This window comes from Desmodus rotundus, chromosome 3 (assembly GCF_022682495.2).
Source record: "Desmodus rotundus isolate HL8 chromosome 3, HLdesRot8A.1, whole genome shotgun sequence".
Classification (NCBI taxonomy): Eukaryota; Metazoa; Chordata; class Mammalia; order Chiroptera; family Phyllostomidae; genus Desmodus; species Desmodus rotundus.
In genome coordinates, this window is record NC_071389.1 from 87808453 (window position 1) to 87820475 (window position 12023).

The 12023-nt window shown below is 34.5% G+C and overlaps 1 protein-coding gene across 1 annotated transcript in view; it reads right to left on the reverse strand.

Annotated features, from left to right (window-relative positions):
• Positions 1-12023, reverse strand: part of LOC123478907 (uncharacterized) — a 256478-nt gene that overhangs the window by 95935 nt on the left and 148520 nt on the right. The window contains exons 8-10 of the mRNA XM_053919712.1: positions 9244-9255; positions 4023-4221; positions 1671-1923 (exon numbers count right to left, since the gene is read on the reverse strand). Of these exons, the coding sequence (XP_053775687.1) occupies positions 1671-1923; positions 4023-4221; positions 9244-9255 (464 nt within the window). The remainder of the gene's footprint in view (positions 1-1670; positions 1924-4022; positions 4222-9243; positions 9256-12023) is intronic.

The window sequence follows — 12023 nt, forward strand, 5'->3', positions numbered from 1 at the left end:
TATCTCAGTTGTTAAATATTTTATTTTCTTCTTAAAAGGAGAAATACTCATCATGAGATTTTATTGTATAAATTAAGATAATTTTATAAATAAATATTTGATCATATTGATTTATTTATAGTATCCATCTGCTCTCTTGCTTAGAGCTATATTTCATAGCCAGATCTACAGTGTAAAAATTTAATTAAAATTCAGATTTCTTTTTGCCTATTGAGATGGCTTCAAAATTTGATGACTCCAAATTACAGTGTTTTTTTTGGCTTGAGTCATTCCATTATTTGTTAGTATCTTTAATTTTTGGTTTGATAATCTGATATAGAGCTTTTGCCAATGTCAATGAAACTAGATAAAGTAAAAAATGTCAGGTTTTGTATGGTGCTTAGTAGGCAGGACAGTAAAGCTTCCTCATGTAACCTAGCCTTGCCAATGCTTTGGCCCTTCCAAGCTATATTGGCATTCCAAGATCTTCCCAGCTTACTTGCCAGATCTTTCCTATGATGTCAGCAGTTTGAAATCTGTGGTCTCTGGACCAACAACAGTGTGAGCGTCATCTGGGATCTTGTTAGAAATGCAAATTCTTGGGCCCCATTCCAGACCTACCAACCAGTAACACTCACCAGGAAATCCTAGTACTTGCAAATTCAAAGCAACAGGAGATTTGGATGTGGCAGTAAATTTACATTAATATTTGCATTAATTTGGCCTCAAATTATAGTCCCAACATTCCTTAGTAAATTAAACATTTTATTTGAATCAAATAACTATCATCAGGAGTAACGTACATTTGATTTCACAAAACAATATATCAATTCAAATTTTGAAGTAGAGATTTTAACAAAAAATCTCCAGCCTTGGAATTCACAAATCTGGGTTCTAGTCCTGTTGCGGTGTGTGCTGGCTACGGAGCCGGTGTCAAATCATGCAATTCTTTATGTCTACATCCTTCCAATGTAGAGTCAAAAAATGTGTGTCCCACCAGCTTACAGTGGTGTTATAAATATGTAATCAAATCAATTATGTCAAGGTGCTTGAAAAATGCAAAAATGCTTTTCAAATATTAGAATCGTTATTATCACTTCTGTATCATCATGTACTCCAGTTCATCATTCATAAACATGAAATCTTTATACTATATATTGCAAGGTGAAAGTTTTTGTCATCTCGTAAGAATCCAAAAGTCAAAATAAATGCTTATAGAGTAATTTTAAAAATTGTTATTACTTAGAAAGGTTTAAAAAGCTTTTATTCTTCTTCAGTATATTTATTGCAGAAGAGTAAGTATTCCATCCTAAGGCAAATAAATATCTTATACAATTAAAGGAACTAGTTTTTTCTAAAGTTTTACTCTGAAAATCCATAGTATTAAAAATAGTTACCAAAAAAAGTTACAAAATAAAGCTTCTTTGAAAATGTGCCAACTAGCTTGGATTTAATCTCCAACATTATTTCTTGCTTATTTAGTAAGATATAATTAAGATAGTTAAAATTATACTTAAATTGATTATATTAGACATCCATAAATTTTATTATGAAGAAAAACTTAAAAACTTCACTTTAAGACAAATATTGAATTGGGCAAGATTATTGAAATGGCTCACGTCAACTGATTTATGCACTACAGCTAAATTCTCTGTCAAGAACTCACATCCCAATTATTCTACTTGACTTACCCCCAGGACAGCATCCACTATAAACACTGCCAATGGGTCTAGGACTGTCCATAACCCCATGGTAATGATTAACTTTGACACGACATCAGGGCAGTAGGCAAACAGCAGCTGACAGCCCCATCGGATTAGAACCAAAGGAAGTATCATTGCGTTCAGCACTAAAGGCCCTGCCACCACAACAAGCAACTCTTCTGTGATGTGAAGTGATGAAGGTGGGTAGCAAAGTTCCACCATGAGAGCGGAAAGATGGAATCTGTGGAAAACAAAACAAATGTGAGCTAGAGGAATTATACAAAATGCCAGGTACAGAAAACATTAAAAGAGTTATGTGCTTTGTTTCATTTTTTTAATATAGAGAACTTGAAACTTACTAGTACTCTAAAATAAAGTATTAGGAGTTTTCATCTTTTTCTGACCACTTAGTACCACCTTAACAGCTGACTTTCAAGAAAAAGGCAAATTCTACCTTGTTCATTGTTCTTGTGTATGCAACCATAGAAGGGATACCGATTTTACCCACTGGGCAGATAACTCAGACTAAGAACTTTCCTGTAGTTCACACATACTCACTGGTAGGTTATTTGAAATGAAAGATATACTAGCAGACTTACTAACAGGTCCACTACTAACAAATTAGATGTACAAGTAAATCTAATAATTCTTCAGAGTTTTGCCTGTGATTTCTCTAGATAGACTGCTAATTACAACAATAACAACACCACTAACAAGAAAATTGTCAAATTTATTAGTTGTTCTAAAAGAGGCAGCTTGGCATAACCTGAGGACCTAAGGTTTAAATCCATGCTGAGCCCAGTAATTCCAGTGGCCTAAACCAGGCTTTGCCACCTTCTTTCGATGCAAAGTGAGACTTCATTGCACTCGAGGTTTTCCCTGCATTGCATTGCAGCCTTTATAAAGCTGTTTTGTAGTTAGTCCCGCTTGTGGATTCTACTCATAAACTGTCTACTAAAAACAGTTCTTCATTTATCCACTCTTAATCTTTGCTTTAAGGAAGTCTTATGCTTTGTTCTCATGCCATTGTGAATATCAAGTAAAGTGTGTACATTTTTTTAGCAAAGAACTTAGAATAAGAGTAGAAGATATTCTTATTGTTGCTATAGTTATCATCTTATCTCATAACTACATTGTGATGTAGTGCTAATATGTGATTTAAGCTGGTGGGCATAGATGATAGCCATTAAAATATCCTGTAACGTTGCTTAAGAAATTGAATATGCTGAGCTGTCAAGATATTTTTTGCAGTCTTATTTCATTAACCACCAATAAAGATAGAGCTTCCTTTTCTATTGAAGAAGTGAAAGAGTAAATAGCAAAAAATAACTAGGTCAAGCATACAACATTTATTCTTTCTGCTTTGGAAATTCTCACACAAAAGAAAGAATAAAAGGAAAGAGGAAATAGAAGGAAAGAAGAGAAGGAATATATCTATATGAAAATTTCCCTTGAAGATACAGTTATTTAGTATATATAAATTTGCATATTCTATAATATTCAGATACTTCTTATTCAATTTTTTTAAAAATCAAGAACTACTATATATGTGTAGATAGATGATATACATATATAATCTTTTTCACAGTGTCTCACAGTAGTTTATAGTCTTTTTTATTATATTTTTTAAAATTTTTGACAATATTACAGATGTCTCCCATTTTCCCTCCCTTTCCTCCCTCCACGCAGCTCCACTCCCAGTTTTCACCACATTGATCTTCTTAATTGAAAATATACATGCATCTTTATTTTTATCTGTATCACCCACATTTGAGAAAATGAATTTTACTAGTATTGATATCTGTTTGTATATCTATAGTGTCTATGGAATCATGTTTATGGAGAGATAACCTTTAAAGTATCATCTTTTCCCAGAGGATAATGGCTCAGATAGCTGCCTGGGCTTGAGTTTGGTAATTGTTTGAATTCAATCATTTTGCAGAAGAAGCAGTCTTTGCTTCTCTGAGTACAGGTGATAAATCATACTTACATTACTTGTAAAATACCTTTAGCCTAAGTCACTCTGATAAAATCAAAATAGAATAATATATTGTTGCTAAACTCCTTTTGGATTTTGCTCAGATATTAGAACATATTTGAATCTGCCAAAATTTAAATATATACTGACGTAGCAGTTATGTATTTGTATATACAGGTCCATAAGGTGTGAATATAATTGTAACAGACATTTCTGCTTTTAGATAAAAACACTTTTTGTCTTTTCAGATTATACTTGCATTTTAGGTCTTATGGTAAATGGAGGGGAGAGGAGTTTTGTACTTTCATTTGGCCTATCAAGATGAAAATGCATTCCTTTCACTCTCAGGGAAAAGCACTCACTTTGTAACAGGAGTTGAAATGGCCTGGAGGAAAAGCCACTGGCTAAGGTAATGCAGGTAGAGCCTCAGGAACCAGAGAGAAGCCATCAGCAGAATAATGTACCAGAAGCTCTGGCTTCGCCATTGAGCTAATTGAAGTTCTGAAAACACTGACACCAGTGTAAAATGGAGATGCTTGAGGAATTCTCCAGATCCAGCAACTGAAGAACGGCTGCAAACAGAGAAATAATGGATGGATTCTGGCCTTAATGCACAATGAAAAGTAAAATATTTCCAGAATAATAATAGACTTTGCATAAGTAAAAGCAAATGAAATAATTTCTTAAAGACTTATGACTCTATGTTTATTTTTGTTATAATGGATGACTAAAGGGGTCATAAAGAACCATGGATACAGTAACACAGATCAAAACCAAAATGAGGTATCTCCTTACACCAATTAAGATGGCTACTATACACATTTTTTAAAAGCCAAAAATTAACGAGTGTGGATGAGGATGGGCTAAACTTGGAACTCTCATGCATTATGGATGGAATGAAGAATAGTAATTGCCAGAGTGTGGGAAGAGGAGAAATAGCAAGGTTTTTTTTTTTTAAAATGGTATAGAGTTTCAGATTTTCAAGATAAATGTCGTGGAGATTGGTTAACACTACTGAACTACACAGTCAAAAACTTTGCAAACCATTTTTGGCTCATTCGATCAGTCACAACACCTTCCCCATGAAATGCACAAATCTTTTTTTGCATTGCAGTTGCATGTTTACCTTTCTTGAAATAATAAAGCATAATATGCTGAAAACATCGCATATTTTCTTCCATCTGCAATATTAAAATGGCTACACAAAAATTCACCCAGTTTGGTAAGTTTTTTCCTTTTTTTAATGCACACTAATATGATAGCTGTTGCAATACAATCTCACAAAATTGTTTCAAATGAAGTAAAAGACAACTATGCACTACTAGAGCCCTTGTATGGAAAAAATCAAATGAACTTTTTGACCAAAAACTATATAAATTTAAAAATTAAACAATATCTTACTTCTTAACACAATACTGACATTTTCTGTTGAAACTAAATATATAAGGTATTCTGATTTAGCTCTGGTTGCCTCCAGATTTGTTATTGAGACCAAGAGATGTTTACAAAGTTTCTAAAATTAGTTATTTGCAGGAGAGAAAATAAAAAGTCCATCTGAACATAACTGTAGAGTCAGAACCCAAGAATTTGTTCAGAGAATATACACTGGAGTTACCATAGCTCAGCGACTAACAGTACAAGCTCTGGAACCTGACTGCTTGGGTATAATTCTTCTCTATGCCTTAGTTTGTTAATATAAAAAGGGAACATGATAATAGCATCCATATCCAGGCTCAGTATAATAACTAAGTTCACAGATGTAAAACTCTTTGAAGAGTGCTCACCCTGTGCTATCATCACAAGATAATAAATACGCAATCTATTGCTTATCCCTCTTTCTCCTCTCCCAATATTTACCCAAGTTACTTTGAAATAGGCGGCCTTCCATCAAGCTCAAGAAGTGTAAAAGACCTGTCTAAAAAATGATGTGGTTCCTTTCATTTTTAAAGGAATATAAACATAGATAAGCATATATTTGTTATTTAATTAAAACTGTAAATAGTGTCAGCATATATACCATTATCAATTTAATAAAAATGTATTTTATTAAAATAGTAATCAATCTTTATAATAACTAGGCTCCAAATTCCTGAATTAGCTCTTCTAAATCTGTTCTTAAAAGATACTCTAGAATAATTTGGTAAAAATTTCTACCAAAAATAGTCCTGATGATAAATATATTTCCAGTGAAGAAACTAGTACCTTAGTAAGTAGTTCAGTGACTTAGTGACTAAACATAGCAGGTGGAGACAATGTGAGAACATAACAGAAAAGGAATTTATAAACATTCATATAGACAGATTTTACATGTAAAAGCTCATATCTCTCTCTCTCTCTCTCTCTCTCTCTCTCTCTCTCTCTCTCTCTCTCCAAAGACGATCGGATATGATGAAAATCGTACCATGAGAAAGAGAAGATAAATTAAAGAAACAAGAGCCCTGGCTGATGTAGCTCAGTGGTTTGAGCATGGGCCTGTGAACCAAAGGGTTGTCACTTGGATTCCCAGTCAGGGCACATGCCTGGGTTGCAGGTCAGATCCCCAGTAGGGGGCACACAAGAGGCAACCACACATTGATGTTTCTCTCCCTCTCTTTCTCTTTCCTTACCCCCCTAAAAATAAACAAATAAAATCTTTTTAAAAAATTAAAGAAACAAGAGTCTTTGGGGGGGGGAGAAAAAACTAACAACAGAAAGTTAAAAATTAAAAAAAAATAAACTCACTTTTCCACATAGAATTTCAATCCAGGACTTCAGCGTTTTGGTCTGCACAGGACTAAGGAGGCACCAAACTTGACATTGACAGTTACTTTTTGTTTTTCCTGTGTGTATTTTGCCATGAAGGTGTAGAGCATCATCTAACTGAAAACTATGTGCAGTCTTTGTACTGAGCATGCTTTTCAATTACATAAATGAGGAACAGTTAAACAGGAAATAGGACCCCAAGAGGCTTTGGTTTACCAATGGCAATGTAGTCATGGGAGTGACTCTCTTATAGAGAGATTCCAGAGTACCTAACTACATTTATCATCATGTGAAATGAAACCCAGAACTTTCTATACTGCTAAAGCAAAATATTCTGTACATGATCTCCTCTTCAGTTAATTACTCTGTCACTGTTTTGCCTCTTCAAAGAGAAGAGAAAATCAAATACAGATCTAGCATTGTGTTGTTTGTAAAAAAATGGAAAATCTCAAATGATGCAAAACAGAAAAGACAGTAGCTTCTTTGACTTTTGGAAATTTCCTGCTCTTTTCATATCCATTGACATCAATGACTAGCAGTTTCAATGTTTATGGACAGAACCCACTATAAAGTCATTCTTTTACCATTAGTTTCACTGGTAAAATGTTTCCCACCCACATTCAGATACAAATATTTATTTATGGGACATTTGATTTAGCATAAGTAACTCTAAAATTTCACTGTGTACTATTTATAATTTATAATTTATAATAATTCAAAATATTTGGTTATCTTGTACCTAGTCAATGCAACTCAATATTTATTTGTATTTGTTTAACAATAGTAACTAGAACATCTGGCTTCAAATAATTAGGAAAAACTTGGAATTAATAATTTCAAGTTTAAAAAATATATACTGCAAAGTTAGAAATTAATAAAAGAGTTAGCTGATATTGTATGATGTCAAATAAAGGATATATTGAAAGCTCATTAATTGAAAAAAGCTAGTTAGGTATAGCCTTATAAATGAATCCCACATGAAAAGAAAATATGGCAGTGACAGTCCTTTCCTCTTAATCAATTTAAATATGTGGTGATATAGAATGTCATTCACAACTAACTTTCCACATATTATTCCCAACATACATCGCATTCAAAAGAAAATTCTGCATCTGTGTTTCAAAACTGTCTTTAAAGAAAGCACCGTTTTTGTTGTTGTATACATGCAAGGTTTGTTATAAAATGCAGTGCCATTGTGCAATACCTTCACCCACATTTCAACTGTTCTTCCCTTTCTCTGTAATCTTTCTTGGTTGTGTACAGAGTATGACCATCAAAAAGATAATAAATGGCCTCTGCCACTCGGGTGTGTAATACGTATAGAGAGAATTGATTTGTTGGTTATGAAGGAAGCCATAGAGCACACAGATCATTGCAAAATCACATTGAGGCAAGCAGCTACTCCTCAGTTCATGCAGGCAGCTCCTTTGTTGCTCATGGGGTGAGCTGCCAGAGGGTGAGAAGAATGGTGAGGTCATCCAGTATTCAGCTCTTAAATAAAACCTGTTGCTCTGAACTTCAGCCACATTCACACACACACATATATCCCCCTTCCATGCCCAATCCTTATAGAGGCCTGAAATCAAATGAGATTTCTATATAGTATAGTAATAATAATTTTTTAAAAGATCAAAGTTATGCTCTGTCCAATGTGGTACAGTTGGTTAGAGAGTCATCCCATAAACCCAAAGTTCATGGGTTCCATTCCTGGTAGGGCACATGCCTAAGATATGGGTTTGGTCCCCTGTCCAGGCACACTCAGGAGACAACTGATCAATGTTTCTGTCACATTGAGGTTTCTCTCTCTCTTTCTCTCTCCACCCCCTCTTTTCCCTCCTTCCCTACCTCTCTTCCTCTCTCTCTGGAAAAGTATTTAAAATTTTTTATACAAACAAAGAGGGTCCAGAGACATATGAAAAGATGCTTAGTATTACTAGTCATCAAAGAGAGGCAAATTAAAACCACAATGAGACACCACTTTACAACAGTAAGATTGGCCACCATAAACAAAGCAACAAAAAACAAGTGCTGAAAAGGTTGTGGAGAAAAGGGAACCTTAGTACCCTGTTGGTGGGAATGCAGACTGGTGAAGCCTCTGTGGAAAACAGTATGGAATTTCCTCAGAAAACTAAAAATGGAAATGCCTTTTGACCTGGAAATTCCACTGCTGAGACTATACCCTAAGAAACCTGAAACACCAATTCAAAAGAACCTGTGCACCCCAATGTTCATAGCAGCACAATTTACAATAGTCAAAGGCTGGAAGCAACCTAAGTGCCCATCAGTAAATGGGTGGATCAAAAAACTATGGTACATTTACACAATGGAATTCTATGCAGCAGAGAGAAAGAAGGAGCTCCTATCCTTTTCAACAGCATGGATGGAACTGGAGAGCATTATGCTAAGTGAAATAAGCCAGGTGGTGAAAGACAAATACCATATCATCTCACCTATAAGTGGAACATAATCAACAAAACAAACAAGCAATCAAAATATAACCAGAGACATTGAAATTAAGAACAAACTGACAGTAATAACTAGAGGGAAGCGGGGAGAGGGATAACGGGGGAAAAAAGGGAAGGGCCATCAAGGAACATGTATAAAGGATACATAAAGCCGGAAGGAGGGGAGGTTCCAGGGTGGGAAGTGGGGATGGGTGGGGCAGGGGGGCATGGTGGGGTGAAAATGGAGACAACTGTACTTGAAAAACAATAAAAAATAACAAAAAAGCAAGCATTTGTTAGATAAACAATGTTTCTAAATGGTTTAGGTAAAAACAATGATCTGCTACAGTCAGGGGTTCTATACCTTTAACTTACGCATTTCGATCAATATTCATACAGTCCAATCCAACTTATTTGTTTAGTGCCTAAGAATTTAGAAAACTTCCATTAAGATTTTCTAAATGGCAACTGAAAAATGTCTCATAAGAGCACAGCAGGATGTAATTAAATAATTTGGCTAGTCGGAAATCTTTGAGCAAATACACTGTGATAGCATGCTTGAATAAAATGAGGTGAAAATAGCCCAGTCCTGGCTAGTGGGGCTCAGTTGGTTGGAGCAGCCTCCCATAAACTGAAAGGTTCTGAGTTGGATTACCGGTCAGGGGACACGCCTAGGTTGTGGTTCAGTCCTGGTCCGGCACATGTGAGATGCAATAGATTGATGTTTCTCTCTCATATCATGTTTCTTACACTCTCCCTGCCTCCCTTTCCCTCTCTCTCTATTAAAAAAAGAAGAAGTCAATAATCACGTCCTTGGAACAGGATATAAAAAAAGAAAGAAAGAAGATGAGGTGAAAATATGTCAAGATAAGGAAATGCTTATTTGGAAAGAAAAAGCATTAATAAAAAATAAGTTATTATAACACTATAAGCATGTGCTGATTATTGGATTAATATATAGAGGGAGTAGAAATGGCATCAGTTTTATTTTTTACCAAAGTTATTAAAATGCTCAAACCTTCTATTGCTTTGTCATCGTTTCAAGTATTTGGAGGAACTACTTTTACAAAAGTATCTATACAAACACATTTATTAAAATGTTTTATATAAAATTGTTACTGATTCTTTCAATTTTTAGAAAACTTTATGGAAAGGAAAACTTCGTAAGTTCATCTTGATGTTAACATTTTTAAGTAGATTTTTTTTCTTAAAATTGTGTCTCCATGGCCAATTTGGGTATTATACTTTTAATATAACACATTGCACTTTTAACAGGTTTAATTCAATTTACAACAAATGTCTCTAATTAAGTTAAAAGATCTTTGAAAATTGCTAAATCTTAGGGGTAATATTATCACTACTGACATTGAAATAATTGATCATTCCCACTGAGGCACAAGAGTGTGAATGTTCTAATGAGAAAACAGAGATTGAAGTATGTTGAAGGAGTCCAAAGAGACTCCCAAACTCTTTAGGCTGTTATTTCCAATGATAGTCTCTGAATGGGAGTGAGAAGACTGGGAGGGGGGAAGGGACAGACAAAATGTATCCCACAGTAGAAACAGAATATGAAATCAAACTTTGAAAACAAAATCACCACTTGGAGGCAAGGAAGCCAAAACTGCCTTTCGAAAATAATGTATTTTATTCAACATGTATGTGTTTCTGTTTTAGAACACCAATTTTCACCATTTAAGAATATTTTCTTTAATACTCTATGGTAATAAATATTGGATGTGATATTAGAATGCATGTATTTTTCTAAGAGAAATTCTTTTAGGGTCAAGAATGCGGAACTATATAGCTTGCTGGTGCTTCATGATAATTAAGATGTATGGACACCTAGTGTCTCTGAACAATGACACAGGAGCAAGAAGCAGAAATGTACAAGTTTTGTCACAATTATTATTGAAGCTTTCCTTTTGGCTATAGGAAGTCACTTACCATTGCAAATAAATTGTTAGCAAGAAGGAGGACATTTACCTTTTTGGTATTTGTCTGGCTTAATTAGTTAAAATGTCTACAAAGCACTTCTTAAGTGAAAATGGCAAATTACTTTATGCATAATGGAAGTTTATTAATAATTGGAACAAAAGTGTAAAAGCATTTAGCTTTGAAAACAATTGCATTGATGAGCTGCATAATAATGCATAAGCAGAGTGGCATAAGTTGAAAAAAAAAAAAAGCTTCACTGGTAAAGGCGTAAGAATGTCATCAGGAGCCCTCAGGACCTGTCAGGCTGCCTGCGACCAGGAGTGAGGATAGGCGGGACTCCAGACAGGCTGAGAGCAGACAGCCCAGTTTAAATCCCTGCTTTTCTATTTTGGTTTTGTGATATTTTGCAAATTATCTAATCTCTGGGCCTCACATGTTTTCTCTAAAATTAAGAAGAGATTGTAATATCTACCTCTTCAAGTTATTATGATTAGACGAGAGAGCATATCAGATTCCAAGGAAGGAGTTTGCCACTTTTAAAGGAGGACAAAGCTGCTGGAAAGTCACTAAAGACAAATTTCAAATTACGGAATTGGCTTCTGATTTTGATGCCACTACTGTAGACAATAGAAAAACACATCCTGATTGAAGAAATCACATTGTGATTCTTCTAATGACGTCAACAGGTGGATCAGACATTTAAATAAAAAGATATAATGTTGGATTCTCTGTACCTTTCTTAAAACCATAGTTTGGATAGTGTTTATTAGATAAATGGTTTTTTTGCAGTAAGAAATGGAAAATGAAACCCAAATTATTGAGAATTCCAGGTGTGTTGAAAATAGGAGAGAAAACATATATACTTGCACTGTATAAAAGAATTTAAACAGGAGATTGTTAAACTATGAACAACCATTAAAAGAACCATAATACTCTGTTTTTGTTGTAAAGTTAATTTTGCCCTTTTTCACAAAAAAAGCAAGTAAATTGTGCCTCACCTCATCTCACCCCAACACAGCAGTCTAATCCAGATAGAATTCAAGTTAAAATGAAGATGAGTACAAATTAGGAGAAAATAATGACCAAATGTTGACAAGAAATCTAAAGGTGTTATCCCTGTCCTTTCTGCCTGCTGTCTGGAGCAATGAGCAGGTCTTACTAGTTATTGTTCAGGAAGATTTGGTTCAACTGAATTGAATCAAACTGAATTGAATTGAATTGAAAAATGCACATAACATAATG